The 16,280-nt window shown below is 40.8% G+C and overlaps 1 protein-coding gene across 2 annotated transcripts in view; it reads right to left on the reverse strand.

The window, feature by feature from the left end:
* The window catches only part of LOC122639711 (trafficking protein particle complex II-specific subunit 130 homolog), a 104,314-nt gene that overhangs the window by 71,890 nt on the left and 16,144 nt on the right, over nucleotides 1-16,280 (reverse strand). For both annotated transcript variants that reach the window (XM_043832623.1, XM_043832622.1), the window contains exon 3: nucleotides 14,069-14,250. In XM_043832623.1, coding sequence (XP_043688558.1) covers nucleotides 14,069-14,250 — 182 coding nt within the window. The remainder of the gene's footprint in view (nucleotides 1-14,068; nucleotides 14,251-16,280) is intronic.

The raw sequence follows: 16,280 nt of genomic DNA on the forward strand, positions 1-16,280 counted from the left end.
TAAGTTGTTTTACATTAATTGAATGTTTTGATTGCTTTCTATTACTAAATTATGTGTAGAGTAGGGTATTTTAGTACGTCGTCGCCTACCAACCTAGGGTCCGAAGTGAAAATCCTATTTGGATTTTGTTTTTGCAAAATCTGATAGTGTCATTGTGTTTAAATGGCCTAAAATAAGCTGAGTACCAAATTTTAGAACCAAACTAGGTCTAAACCCCACCGAAACCAGCCTTCGAGTTGGGAAAAAAAATACACCAACTCAACCGAGATCTCGAGTCAACTCGGTTTTTTCCAACGTCGAAACCTGGTCGAGTTCCAAGTTTTAGTTCCTTAATTACACAACATCATTTGATGATGAATAGAACCACAAAGATCTTGAAGTAAACTTTGAAGCCATAATAACTCACAGATTCCTTGGGCCATAGCACGGAACTCTGCTTCAGCACTAGACCTTGCCACAACATTTTGCTTCTTGCAACGCCATGTGACAAGGTTACCTCCTACAAACGTACAATAGCCTAAAGTAGATTTCCGATCAAGATTACCACCCTAGTCAGCATCAGTGTAGGCCTCAATACGAAGATGATCATGTGGAGATAAAAGATTCCCTTTTCCTGGAGCTGACTTCAAGTAATGGAGAATACGAAGAACAACAGCCATATGAGTGGAGTAGGGATCATGCATGAACTAACTGACAAAACTCAAATGCAATGTCTGGTCGAGTGTGGGAGAGGTAGATCAATTTTCCCACCAACCGTTGATAACGTCCCTTATCAACAGGATCACCATCTTTCTCTTTCAGACGAGTAGTAACTTCCAAAGGAGTATCACAGGATGACACCCTAACAAACCAGTCTCTTAGAGTTGGTCCAGAACATACTTCCTTTAGGAGAGAAAAATGTCTTTGGAAGAACAGGCAACTTCAATCCCAAGGAAGTACCTTAGTTGTCCTAGATCTTTTATTTCAAATTCTCGTCCCAAGAAAATCTTCAGGTGAGAAATCTCATCAGCATCATTCCCGGTCACAACAATGTCATCGACATAGACTATAAGAAGAGTAGTTTTATCTCCATGATGCTTAATGAATAAGGTGTGATCAGCATTACTCTATTTGTACCCGACAGAAATCATGGCTTTATGGAACCTGTCAAACCAAGCCCGAGGGGACTGCTTTAGCCCATATAATGCCCGCTTCAATCTACAAACCTTCCCATGAGTTTTGCATACATGAAAAACCTGGAGGAATCTCCATATAACTTCCTCTTCAAGCTCTCCATGAAGAAAAGCATTTTTTACATCCAATTACTACAAATCCAAGCACAGATTGAGGGATTGACAGCATATGACAATAAACCCGAACAGTGTTTAACTTTACAACTGGGGCAAAAGTCTCCTGGTAGTCAATCCCATAGGTTTGAGTAAACCCTTTGGCCAAAAGGCTTGCCTTGTATCTATCTACTGACCCATCCATCTTCTGCTTGACTACAAATACCCATTTACAACCAACTGGTTTCTTGCCCGGGGGAAGAACCACTAATTCCCACGTCTCATTTTTGGATAAGGCTTTCATCTCTTCCATCATGGTTGCTTTGCACTTTGGATTTGCAATTGCCTCCTGCCACTTCTGTGGAATAGAAGCAAAGGAAAGAGAAGACACAAAGGCACGATAGGAAGAAGACAAGGAATCATAGGAAACAACATTGAAGATGGGATGTTGGGTACAGGACCTAATGCCTTTATGAATAGCAATAGGTAATTCAAGAGAAGGATCCTTACCAGATGGAGTAGCAAGCTCTAGATCAAGGTCTGGCGATTGGAGAAGAGGTACAGTAGTGGTGGTAGTTCAACTTGCTCCTTGTGCTTAGGGATCCGTGTATACAAACTGTATCAACAGGAATCTGACTCACAAGTCTACGAACCAATTGCTCCCCCTGAATGAGAACCGAACTAGAGGCTGGATCAGAGGCTGAAAGAGATGGCTCCCCCTGAACAGGAACCGGTAGTATAGCAGGCACATCTTCAATACCTAAACCATGCTCCCCCTGAAGAGGTAGCTGTGAATAATACAATTCATGGAAGACAATGTATATAGTGACCAAAGTCCACCGGGTAGGAGGGTGATAACACTTGTATCCTTTTTGGGTAGTTGAGTAACCCAAAAAGATACACCGAATGCCACGAGGATCAAGCTGCCATGAGGATGATGGTTACGAGCATAGCAAACACAGCCAAATATCTTCGGTGGAACAACCAAAGAAGAGGAACCCTGGAGGATGTCTGTAGGTGCATGATGGGTAAGCATGTGGTTTATCAAGTAGGCAGTGGTAAGGATAGCATCACTGTAGTATTGAGAAGGAACCTGCCATCATAATGGCCCAAGCAACTTCCAAGAGATGACGATTCTTTCTTTCAGCCACTGCATGGGTAGAGATCAGGAGACGAAGCTAAGTGTAACTGATGAGCTAGAGATGAAGCTGGCGGAGGAGGAGTCTGGCCCGTGTCAAGCAAGTAGAGACCATCATGTACCTTACCACCCCTAATCGTCGTCCCTTTCACTAGATCATGTATGACATAATGAGAAGGAAAAAAAAGTTATTTTGCAGTTTAAATCTTTGGTAAGACTACTAATTGAAAGAAGATTAGTAGAAAAAGAGGGAACATGCAAAACAGAAGATAATGCACGGGTAGGAGAGTAGCAAGTGGAACCCTTTCCAGATATTAGAGAGAGGGAACCATTAGCCACACGAACAATGTCTTTCCCGAAAGAGGGAGAATAATAGTGAAAAATATTGGAGGAACCAGTCATGTGGCCAGTAGCACCGGAGTCTATAATCCAGGGACTGGAGACAGCCGATGCACAATGACTATCGACTGGAATACCTGAAGCAAAGTGAGAACCAGAAGGGGCAGCAGGTGCAGCTGCCGGAGAAGGTAAAGCTGGAGAGGCCTTTAACATACGACGGAAAGCTAGAAGTTCATCCGGAGTGAGACCAATGTCTGTAGAAGGTGCAACAGCAGTAGTTTCAGTGTGATTAGCCTTGGACTTGGACTTCCCACAACCACGTTTCAACTCAAAGTCAGCAGGTTTCCCATGTAATTTCCAGCTAGTAGCCTTAGTGTGATAGAGTTTGTTGCAGTGTTCACACTTTACAAGCTCCTTGGAGGTAGCATTGCCATCAGGTATGGTAATGGGAGTAGGGCTGGAACCAGCTTGTAAGGCAGATCTCTCAACAGTAGAGGTGTACAACATAGCAGCCCTACGAGTCTCCTCAGTATGAACCAAAGCAAAGGACTGCTCTAATGTAGGGAAAGGAGATCGGCTAAGCACTTGCACACCAATAGGATCTTATTCAACATTCAGCCATTCAGGCCGGCCAAGAAGTCATAGACACGTCCACTTGTTTGCAATAGGCAGCAATATCAGATGCAGTGGAAGGCTAAAAATCTGAGTAGTGATCCAATTGCTGCCATAAACTCTTTAGGGCAGCATAGTATTTAGAGACTGACAATTCCTTCTGTGTGGTGTCATGAACCTTCTTTCGAATCTCATACACCTGAGCATCATTCCCTACCTGCCCATAAGTCTCCTTGGCAGCACTCCATATTTGATGGGTTGTATCCAATAATAAGTAATTGCTGGAGAGGTAAGGTTGCATAGAGTGCAGCAAATAGGACATCACCATAGCATCATTGGAAACCCATCAATCCTGAAGAGGACCAGTGTCGGCTGGCTTTGTGTCGCTGCCAATAACATGTCCAGTAAGTCCACGACCAGCAATAGTCAAATAAGTAAGATCTGGACCACATTAAGTAGTTTGTGCCATCGAGTTTAATAGGAGCAGCGAAAGGTAAATACTCAATCCTTGTCTGTCTGCCAAGCCCAGAAGTAGCAGTAGTAAGATTTGAACCCGACATACTTGAAAAAACCAATTAACAGAACTAGCAAGGGATGGATAACTCACCAGAACCAGCAAGGGATCGATGCAGCCAGCCAAAGATGAACAAAAAAAAACAGATCAATATTTGGAGAAATCGATCAAAGGAAGAGAAGACCTGAAATTTGCAAAAAAACTCAGTAGATGTGGCTGATATTAAAGTCGAGTGCACCTTTAGTATGATAGAACTCCCCTCAAAAAATCAGCAAGAGGTGACAACCCTTACCCTAAAATCGATAAGTGTCAAACTTTTAGAAAACCCTGAAAGTTGAGATCGATGCAGGGTAGGGGGCTTCTATTGTTGATGATGACTTGTTATAGATGCTGTCCAAGGCTGCAAGAATGGATCTCCAATACGAACAACCAATCTCCAATGGTAATCGAGACTTGATCTTCAAGAGGGAGGGAATCTCCAAAAATCGCAGAAGAAAGGGAAGCAGCAGCTATCGCAAAAAGGCTCCTTTATATCATTGATAGAAGAGGTAAGATGGAGGGCAGCAATCAGGTCTTTCGATCACCTCCTTAGTGCTGCCCTTTAGTAAGGGTGGAAAACCAGGAAAAAAAGAAGGAGAAATGTGGGGGGGGGGGGGGGGTTTCTGAAACTTAGATCAGATTATTTAGGCTTTGATACCATGTTAGCAAAACAATTTAGAATGCAATGCTTGAATGATCAATGTAATCATCAAGCCCTCTTGTTTATAACATTGAAAGAATGGACAGAATTACAAATAAGCCCCCCTCATAGCCGAATCAACTAACTATGGGGGGAAAACCCCAAAATACCCTTTCGGGTTACATCACTCAACAAATCAATTAAAAAAAAGGACGTACCCAGTTCATGAGGCTCCCTCCACTGCGGGGTCTAGGGAGGGTCATAATGTACACATTCTTACCCCTGCTTCGTGGAAAGGGTGTTTCCCAACTTGAACCCGCGACCACTAGGTCACAATGGAGCAACCTTAACATTGCGCCGAGGTTCACCCTCTGTACTTATTTTAATCAATCTAGATTTTAATTAGAAGTTACTTTTTTGTAGCAATCTCTTTTCACCTCGCTGTATTCTTACGTGAATCAGATTTCATAATGCCTTTGTAAGAACTTGATGTTAATAACTGGCATGAAGTTGAGAATTTCTTTCACATAAATCATAAAAAGACGATTGAAGTAGGTACGAAGGGTAATGTGAATATTCTGAAAGAGACCTATCGATGGACTGATGAGAAGGTAAATTTACCAGTCAACATTGCTCTTGAATATTCACATGAAGGGTATAAGCTGAATACAGCCTTAATGAAGGATGGTTGGGTGTGCATGTTGAAATGGTACAACTAAAAATGCGAGAAGAATATTACCATGGCACAACATAAGAACAGATGGAATATTTTGAAAGCTATGTGGAATGCATGGGTGTTTTTGAAAAACAAAACTAGTGGTTGGAGGTGGAGCATGGAGTTAAGAACTGTTGATACATCCAATGAAGAACATTGAAATGCTTTTGCAAAGGTATTAACTCATCACGTAGCATGTTCTACTTTTGTAGTTTATTCCTTACGAGGATTTTCGATATTTTATTGTTCTGTCAATTTTAAATTGCAGAAATATTACCACAGGAAGCACTTCAAGAATGGCCCATTGAAAAATGAAGCAGAACTACGGGAATTCTTCAAGGGAGCTGTTGCTGATGGTGAATGTGTTAGAGTTGATAGTAAATATGTATCAGGGGTAGTTCAGGAACTAGACTTCTAACTAGTTCCCTTATTATGTATTTTTAACTTTTTATGTCTTTTTACCTTTTACCTCCCTAGGGAGGTGATTGTAATACTTTTAGTAATTCTATTTGAGCAATATAGGTGGGTTGGAGAAGTCTCTCTAACACACACAACTTTGAACCGTAACTCTCTCTTCTTCCCTCTCTTGTCTCCTTCTTCTCTAACATCTTCCTTCCTTCTCCATTGTTTCCCTAATCTGAAACTCAACTTGGTATCAGAGAAGGTTGGTTTGAGAGTCATATTTGGTTGCTCTTCTCTATTCTTTTCTTCTCTTTGGAATCCTAGGATTCAAAGGGTTTCAAAGAGAAGCTACCAATGTAAAAAATCTGTGGTATAGAAGTATGAAATAGGTTGGAAATAACCTACTCATCTGTTTGGAGGTGTTCTTTGAGCTTGGTAGAAGCTATTATGAAGTTTTGAAGCCATTCCATCACCTGCAACTATTACCGCCAGCTTCAAGTTCGAGCCCCTGGTTCTCTCTCTCTCGGCCTTGGTTTCAGCCTTGGAATGGCTCCATAGAATCGCCCAAGGGTGTTCTTTTCATCCCATCTGGCCTTGGTTTCAATCTTCCACTACTGCTTGAGCAGTACTCTCTTTCGTGGAATCTCTGTTTCTGCCTAGGTAATATCGGGACTGCAATTTCTCTGCTCCTCTTATTTCTGGACTGCTATGTATTGCTGCCTTTGCTGAGAAATGTTTAACATCAGCCTGTGTGAGGGCCTTAAGATTGTTTCAGATATGTTATTTCTTGGTGAATGCTAGGGTGAAGCCCCTTTTTCCTGCTTTTTTCCTTTACTTGTGCCTCTACAGGCTGCCTTTACTTGCTGGTTCTGTGTTATCAGACCTGTTTGGAAGTTTTTTTTATTATTTGGGTAGAGTGTGTACTCCCCACTTGAACAATGGCTGATTCTGAGATTTCGGGACCTGGTATACCTGTCCCTTCTCCTCAATTTGCCTATGAAAGCACACAGTTTCAGCTTTCCTTTGTGAAACTTGATGAGACAAATTACTTGGACTGGTCACATTCCGTGAAACTTTCCCTTAGGAGCAAAGGGAAGCTTGGGTACATCACAGGTGCTATCAAGCCTCCAGAGCCGAATGCACCTACTTATGAGAAATGGGAGCGAGAACTCTACGATCATGACATGGTTGATCTTCTCCATGAAGCCGAGATTGGGAGAAGATTTATAAGAAAGGAGACGCCAAGGCCATCGGGATAGTGTCTCTCAGGCCTATGATGAGTTGGGTGACTCGCCAAAGTGTATCATGCACCAAAAGATTCATTCCATGCGGCAAGGGGACAGAACTATCTCTGAGTACTATCATGCCTTCCTTAGTCTTTTGGAAGAATATGACCACTACCGGGACCTCCATTTGATTAACCCGGCGGATGAAGCGAAGGTGTATCAGACCTTTGAAAGGGAGCGGGTGTTCACTTTACTTGGTGGTCTGAACCCAGACTATGAACCCATCCGGCTCCAACTCTTAGGCCGATCTCCTCTTCCATCTCTTAGTGAGGTCTGTAGTTACCTACAGAGTGAGGAGACTCGCCGTGTCACTATGGACTCCACATCAGCATCATCTCATGACAAGTCAGCTCTCAATTCCAGTTTTTTTCGAGACACCCTTGGGGGTAGTAGAGGCCAAGGGCCCACTCGTGAGGCAGCCAGTGTAGTAGAGACAATTGGTGCCAGTGGAGTTGGGAGAGACAGGTTTAAATGTGATCACTGTGGGAGAACTGGGCACACCAAGGATAGGTGTTGGTCCCTTCATGGTCGCCCCCTAGCACACGTAGTCGTGGTGGTCGTAGAGGGGGAGCTCGAGCTCGCTCCGTGGCATTGCGGCGATGCTCCACAGGATGATCCTATCTTGGTTGACACAGTCCGCCGGATTATAGCCCGATTGAGCACATCTCCTGCATCTACCGTGGCCAGCTCATCTTCGTCCTCGGCCTTGCAGGTCTCCTCTGGCCTCTATGCAGATCTTGGGTGGTGACTACGGTGCCATCGACCACATGCGGTATGTCCTCTACTTATGATACCTATACCATTTGCTCTGGTAAGGATAAAGTCAGGATAGCTGATGGATCCCTTTCCTCGATATCTGGTAAAGGTAGTATCCCTGTTACCTCCTTTATTTCCCTTACCTCAGTTCTTCATGTTCCTAACCTTGCTGTTAACCTTTTATCTGTAAGTCACTTGACTAAATCCCTCAACTGTTGTGTCACCTTTTTTCCTTCTCACTGTCTCTTTCAGGATTTGGTGACGAAGAGGATTATTGGTAGCGGACGTGAGGAGAAAGGCCTTTACCTTTTTTATCCTAGTGTACCCACAGCTCAGTCCTATGTGTGTGGACGTGATGACAGTAGTTCAGCGGAGTCTGTTATGTTATGGCATCGGCGTCTAGGCCATCCATCTTTTGTTGTAATGAGGAAACATTTACCTCACTTATTTTCTTCTGTTGCATCTTCCCATGTTTTTGAATGTGAACCATGTATGTTGGCCAAACATTGTCGCTCCTCTTATCTATATCATGGTAATAGAACTGCTGCTCCTTTCCATATTATACATACTGATGTTTGGGGACCTTCTCCCACTACTTCTTTATTTGGCTTTCGTTACTTTGTCTCTTTTGTTGATGATTTTTCTCGTGCCACTTGGACTGTTCTTCTGAAAAATAAGAGTGATGTTTGTGAGGCATTTCAGAATTTTTATCAAATGATCCTTACTCAGTTTGATACTCGTATCAAAGTTGTCCGGTCTGATAAAGGGGGAGAATATATGTTTAGTGGTCTCCAAGCTTTCTTTACTAAGAATGGCATTCTCCATCAGTTAGCGTGTGTTGACACACCCCAACAAAATGGGGTTGCTGAGAGGAAAAATCGCCATTTATTGGAGGTCACCCGTAGTCTCTTGTTTGGTATGCATGTTCCCAAGACTTTTTGGTCTGCTGCTCTTCTCACTGCTTCTTTCCTCATCAATCGCATGCCAACCAAACTTCTTGGTTTCAAATCTCCCTTAGACATCTTATCTCCACAGGTTTCTGCTTTCTCTCTTCCTCCTAAAATCTTTGGCTGTGTTTGTTATGTGCATGTTAACAAATCACATCACACAAAACTTGATCCCAAAGCCCTCAAGTGTCTTTTTCTTGGCTACTCTTCTACTTCTAAAGGTTACTGGTGCTACCATGCTTCTTCTCGCCGGTGCTTTACCTCTAAAGATGTCACCTTCCTTGAATCTATTCCTTTTTTTGCCCCATCTCAGCATCCTCTTCAGGGGGAGAATTGTGGGAATGAACAGGCTGCTGATTCTCTCCATTACCCACTACCTATCTCTCCCTTTATGTTTGACATTGGGAAGTCTGTGAATCTGGATGATGTGCATCTGATTCGGTGGTTGAGAAGCGCGGTGGTCTAGTAAGGAGAAAGATTACCACATTACATACGAGAAAAGGTGAAGGCTTGCATAATGAAAGAAAGAAGACCTACCAAGAGTCCTCTTTGGATCCAGATCCACAACCTGAGATCCACTCTTCTAACTCAGGTGATCTCCCTTCTCCTTCTTTATGTGATTTAGACCTCCCTATTGCTGTTCGCAAAGGGAAAAGAGCTTGTACTAATCCTATAGCCCAGTTTGTTTCCTATGATGCTCTTTCTCCTACAGGTCTTGCCTTTGTTACTGCCCTCTCTGCTGCTTCTACTCCCAAAAATGTTATTGATGCTATGTCTGACCCAAAATGGAGACAAGCTATGTCTGAGGAAATGATGGCACTTGAGAAGAATGGTACTTGGCAACTGGTGGATCTTCCTAAGGGACGTGTCCCTGTTGGATGCAGATGGGTCTACACAATCAAGTACAAATCTAATGGGAGTGTTGAGAGATACAAAGCAAGGTTGGTGGCTAAGGGATACAGTCAAGTCTATGGAATTGACTATCAGGAGACATTTGCTCCGGTTGCCAAACACAACTCAATTAGAGTTCTTTTGTCATTGGCTGCCAATAAAGAATGGCCATTATACCAGTTGGATGTGAAGAATGCCTTTCTCCATGGGGATTTGGAAGAGGAAGTGTACATGCAAACTCCTCCAGGCTTCAAACTGCCATCAGCTGAAGGGAAGGTGTGTCTCCTCAAGAAGGCATTATATGGTCTCAAACAGTCACCAAAGGCATGGTTTGAGCGCTTTCGGCAAGCCGTTCTAAAGAATGGATATTCCCAGAGCCAAGCTGATCATACTCTCTTTACTAAGAGGGGCCATGGTACCATTACAGCCCTTATTGTTTATGTTGATGATATTGTGGTCACAGGAGATGATATAGTTGAGATAGATAACCTGAAGAGTTACTTGGCACGACAGTTTGAAATTAAAGACTTGGGTCCCTTGAAGTATTTCTTAGGCATTGAAGTATCAAGGACCAAGAAAGGAATTAATATATGTCAACGGAAGTTTGTTCTTGACTTGTTGACAGAGACTGGAATGTTGGGCTGCAAACCAGCCAATTCTCCTATTGAGCAAAATCATAAACTAGGAGAAGATTGTGGTTCTTCTCTAGTGGATGCGGGAAAGTACCAAAGGCTAGTGGGGAAGCTTATCTATCTTGCCATGACACGTCCAGATATCTCCTATGCAGTGGGAGTAGTGAGCCAATTCATGCATGCTCCCAAGAGTGGCCACTTGGATGCCGTTTACCGTATTCTTAGATATTTGAAGTCTTCTCCAGGGAAAGGATTGTTGTATGCCAGACATAACCACTTGAAAGTGGAAGGTTTCACAGATGCTGATTGGGCTGGCTCCATTACAGACAGGAGATCCACTTCCAGTTATTGCACCTTTGTTGGGGGTAATTTGGTTACATGGAGAAGCAAAAAACAGCATGTTGTAGCTAGATCCAGCGCAGAGGCAGAATTTAGAGCTATGGCCCATGGAGTTTGTGAACTTATATGGTTGAGAAGACTTGTTCAGGAACTGGGATTTGACACTGAAGGTCCTATGAGACTCTACTGTGATAACAAGGCAGCCATCAGTATTGCCCACAATCCTGTTCAACATGACCGAACCAAGCACATAGAGGTTGATAGACACTTCATCAAGGAGAAGATAGACTCTGGCTGCATTTGTACTCCCTTTGTGAAGACTGGTGATCAGTTGGCAGATATCCTCACCAAAGCTCTTGGCTCTCCTCAGTTTAATATCCTTCTAAGCAAGCTGGGAATGCATAATATATATTCTCCAGCTTGAGGGGGAGTGTTAGAGTTGATAGTAAATATGTATCAGGGGTAGTTCAGGAACTAGACTTCTAACTAGTTCCCTTATTATGTATTTTTAACTTTTTATGTCTTTTTACCTTTTACCTCCCTAGGTAGGTGATTGTAATACTTTTAGTAATTCTATTTGAGCAATATAGGTGGGTTGGAGAAGTCTCTCTAACACACACAACTTTGAACCGTAACTCTCTCTTCTTCCCTCTCTTGTCTCCTTCTTCTCTAACATCTTCCTTCCTTCTCCATTGTTTCCCTAATCTGAAACTCAACTGAATGATGATGGTGCAATTTGCACCAATGAGGACATCCCACCAGCTTTACTTGATGAGGTATGCTAGGCTGAAACAAAATAACACTACAAACCTACAGAAAACAGAATTGCAGTGAACCTAAAACACAGCAGAAATTTAGAGTGAACAACACTTGCAAATGATAAACTCGATGAAGATGAAATTAATATATTCTAGAGGACCTATGGCCTATGGGGTGATTAAGTGGTAAAAGAGAACGACCAGATGGACAGAAAACAGAAAGTATATAAATCAGCAAAATAGCAGGTCAAGAAAACTGATATAACTAATAATCCAACTATCAGATGAGCATTCTGTTTTGGTCGAATGGAGTAAGATGGGAGGAGAGTAACATAGTTTAATTTCAGTCCAAATTAATTGTCAGATTCTCAAAATATGTTGACTGAAGTTTTTAGACTATGTTGCTGCCCAACAGTAAGTCACAGACACATAACAATGCTGGAAAAAAACTAACAGAACCTAAGAAAACTTAAGTAACAACGTTAGGAATTAAATAAACACAAAGGAAAAGATTAGGATTCACCTAGAAGTGGACCACAATGAGAGTTCTAGCTGCTGGAATATCACTGGAACAGTAAATGACAGAGAAAACCTAAAAGGGAATAGGAAGAAGAGAAGAAGAAAATATGACCAATAGGTTTCACCATCGATGGCCTGCCGTTGGGCTTCACCACATGGGCTGTGACTGATTCACCACAGTGAACACACTCACATAGAGCATAGTTTTCTCAAACATCAAATCGGTGTGCAAGTGTGCCCTTCACTCTTTATTTATAATAACCAATGAACTGATTACAAGAATAGAAACTCTCCTTGCTACTTGGCTTCCAAGCAAACACTAAAAAGGAATCCTTCTAGAAAGGATCCTTAGCTATTACAAGAAAAATAGAAAGCGAATACAATAGAAACTAGAATGGAATCATTCTAGAGGATCCATTGCTATTACGGGCCAAATAGAAAGTAACAAAATTAGAAACCTCTACTTAATATCTATTTTAATCACTAAGTAACTCATTACATGGAATAGAAATTAAGAAATTAGAAACTAACTAATTAATCCCGTATAGGTCTTACATCCCTAATTTTTGGGCTTATAAAATTGGCCAGTTACAATAGAAAACTCAAAATTACTTATCCCATGACCCATATAACCCATTGGAAATTTAAATTTGGGCTTAACTTATTGAACCATGGGTTCAACTTGACCCAAAAACTGAACCAAACCCAAATCCAAAAATTCTTTTTCCAAGGAATGTGATTTGCATCATCACCAATTGGGGTAACGGCTTCCAATAGTGCAATAACTTGGATGACGATGAGCCAAATGATGCTGATGTTATATCAATTGAATTGTTAGATATGAATAAGAAGAAAAGGACACAGAAGAGCAAGATATCATTCGGGTCGCCATCCAAGAAGAAGAATATTTGTAATGATGTGGCTGAAACACTTGTGAAAATGCTCGCTCTGAAAGAGCAGAGAAGAGCATAAAGTTTGGAGCAAAGGACACAAACTCAACAATTGATGAGCCATGGAGATTCTTGACTCATTGGAGGGGATTGAACTTGGTAGCGACCATCATGTGCTGGCTTTGGAGGTGCTCGAGGATTGAATGAAAAGAGAAGTGTTCATTATGATGCATCCTTCAGCTCACATACATTGGCTTCTTAGAGCAATTCAGAAGATAACGAGAGAGTAGCCTGGATATATCTACAAAGTTTCTAGATGAACGACTGTTTATTTAGATAGACTATTGATTTGAGTTTTGATAATTGCATTACTTTATTTCAGATTGTTTTGCGTCTGTTTATTTCCGAACTTTATATGATCAGATTCAATCCTTTGGTGTGGCTTTAGAACTATGCTTCATGCGTGCCTATGTGACTATGTGTTTGCACTTTCAGGGATTTAATGTCTAACTAAGCTGTTGAAAAGTAGGCAAAGGCTATGTAATTGCTGAGGGAAGAAATGTGCAATCTTATTCAATCCTTTGTTGTATTTTTTTAAGAAGGTGGATGAGGTTACATAGTTTTCTTGCTGCAAAATGGTCTTGATGTCTTGTATTCGTCTTGTAGCTTGTGCACAGGCCTATTGTATGTGTTGTTAATTTTCTTTGGTATAATTGTATAAACATTCAAATTCACATGTGCATGGAGAATTTTGACCTGGCCAATCCTTTTCCAGTAAATTTCTTTGGCCTGATTGGGTCTATAAAAAAATGTTGAACTGCAGTAAAGGGTGCTCCTACAATTTAAGGTTTAGCATTACAGAATTCATTTTGCACATAGGCCAACCAAACCTATTTCTCTTTCTAGAATTCATTCTAGTAGGAATCAAATGATTTCAAATTCTGAACAAAAATATTTTCTCAAAATGATTTCAAATAAATAGACTAGAAATCAAAATCAAAATCCAACCAAAGAGAGCCTAAATCAAACCAAAAACAAAAACAGAAGAAAATATAGGTCTCAGCTTACCATGCCCAAGACAACAACTCCTAAAACCCAATTCCAGTCATACCCTAAAAAAAGCAAGGTTTACCCCCAATACTCTTGTTTCTTCAAAATGTTGGCAGAGAAGTTATTGGGCTTAGTAAAGACCTTTTCTATATATGACTAAGAATTACCAGAACACAATTCTTGTCAAAATAGGTATAGGGAAGACATAATACATGACAATACAACACCCCCCTCCCAAAAAATGGAATTATCAAATACAAATTAGATCATTCAAATAGTAACTAAATCTGAAAGAGCCAATGAGAATAATGGACATCACATGTAGGTGCAGACTACCTTTCTCTCTTCTTTGAACTAAAATCAACTTCTAGTTTGGCATATATTTTTTTTGCTGACTTGGTGGCCTGGTCATTGCTGGGGTGAGCTTTTGACACGAATACAATAAACCACTCCCGCTCATCATTTTGAACAATTAATTTTAGACGTGGTTTCAAAATGGTCTTGAACTCATCAAGGTCCTGCCCAAGAGGAAAAACAGATAACTTCTATCAAAAGAAGAAAATTCAATTTAAAAATAAATAAGTAAATTGTTTTTGGGGGGTTACATCAAACCAGATAACTTGTATAACAGACAAATGCAAAGCAAAAAAGCAAAATTTCAATATTGCACAGAGTTCAATCACATACGCCTTAGTTTAGTCAAGTTTAATTCTGATAGCATAACTATAGAGGTTTTTTTTTTCAATGAAAACTTATATTAAACAGGAAAACCAAGAATACAACATTATCCAAGGAGGCTGAACAAAGGGAAGAATCCCCAGACAACTAAATCAAAACACAATCAAATTAGGGGAAACATCAAAACTAGGTCTTTGTCTCTTTGATAATATGTAGTACATGAATTCAATTACAATAGAAGTCCTCAAGTGCAGTCACCAGTTCTTACCAATGGCGTCTGACACCTAGTTTTGTCCAGGTATTTTGACTACTTGGACTAAAATATGAAGTTGTTAATGAGATTAGAAATTAAAACTAAAATCAACAGCTTTCTGTTGTCAATGATTCACATCATTTGATACCATTCAGAGCAAATTACACAATTTACTAGAAACCTGATAGAACCATCACCTAAACTGATTGTCAAGATTGGGGGGGGGGGGGGGGAGATTGAAATGTCTACCCTGTTCTTTCGTTTTAACTTTCGTGAGTAAATAACAAAATTTCCACGTAAAGAGAACCGGGGGGGTACAGAGTTACTAATGAGGTGTTATGGTCAAGACTCAAGAGGAGTCCAGCAAGCCATCACTGAGGGAGATTCAATTAATCTCATTCGGTGGATGCAGATGCAGGAAGGAGAGCCATGGTGTTTCTCTTTCTTGATTTGATACATCAAGTCCAGTGATTCGACTCAAATCTACACATTGCTTTTCAATGGAATCCAAGAAGTGCTAACGAGGTGGCCGATGACTAAGCTAAACAAGGGTTGGTGCGGCCTAGAGTATTTTGGAGAGGCTATGCCGCTTTGATATTAGGGGATTTGTGCATTTTGGCTGACGCCTATGTAGCATCGGTTTCCATATTGTATGTTAACACCTTGTTGTTGTATTACGATATTGTATTCTACTTGTTTTCTCATCAATAAATTGTTACTTGTCCATAAAAAAAAAGTACAAAGCTATAGTAAGTAATCACTCCCACAATGACTACCCATTCTACAAACAGTAGCATGTTGTTAAACCTCTAAGAAGTACTGCAAAAGTAACATATATCCTATGAACCTAACTTGTGAGTTCCAACTTCCAACACAACAAATCAGTTCTTTCAGATTATTCATGGTCTGACTTAAAGAGAGGCCACATAAATAATTTTCCTTCTTAGTTAAAAATTTATTTCAAAATACAAAGAGGGAACCCCTAAAAGAGAAAATACAGCAAAGGAAACCAAGAGGATACAAAGCCAAATAGAATCAGATTGCATGATGTGTACTGCCAAATGTGTCCATGGTCCCTCATAAATCCCTCTCTAGCAAGTTCCTCAGCTAAAGTGATGCAGACAAATCACAGATGTGGTGGGCTTATTTTAGTGGAAATAAGCTTTGGGTTGGATTATGCATGTATTGGGCCTTTGATCCAATGGGTTTTCATTGTAATGGACCACTTTAATGGGCCCATAATATGGTAGAGGCTAGGCATATGGGATTAGTTAAGCTGGTGTCTTTATTCTTTATTTTAATCGTTAATAAGTGTTTTAGTTAGGCTGGATTAGGATTCTACAAGTCCAGTCCTATTTTGAGTCAGTTTCCCTCATTATTTTAGTTTCCCAGTCAACTTAGGTTACCTTATTAGTTAATGGGATTGGGTTAGGTATTTCCTTTTTAGTGTTTTGAGTCTTCTATATAACCTTGTACGGAGGTCCAACATTGTACACAAATTCGATGAATAAAGTTTGGCTTTTGCTTTTGGTTCGGTGGTGATTCAACAGGTGGATTGGTGGTGAATCCAATCAATACCTAGCGGGAGAAACCTAGGTACTGTTATTCCATTCTTTG

Source organism: Telopea speciosissima, chromosome 9 (assembly GCF_018873765.1).
Source record: "Telopea speciosissima isolate NSW1024214 ecotype Mountain lineage chromosome 9, Tspe_v1, whole genome shotgun sequence".
Taxonomy (NCBI): Eukaryota; Viridiplantae; Streptophyta; class Magnoliopsida; order Proteales; family Proteaceae; genus Telopea; species Telopea speciosissima.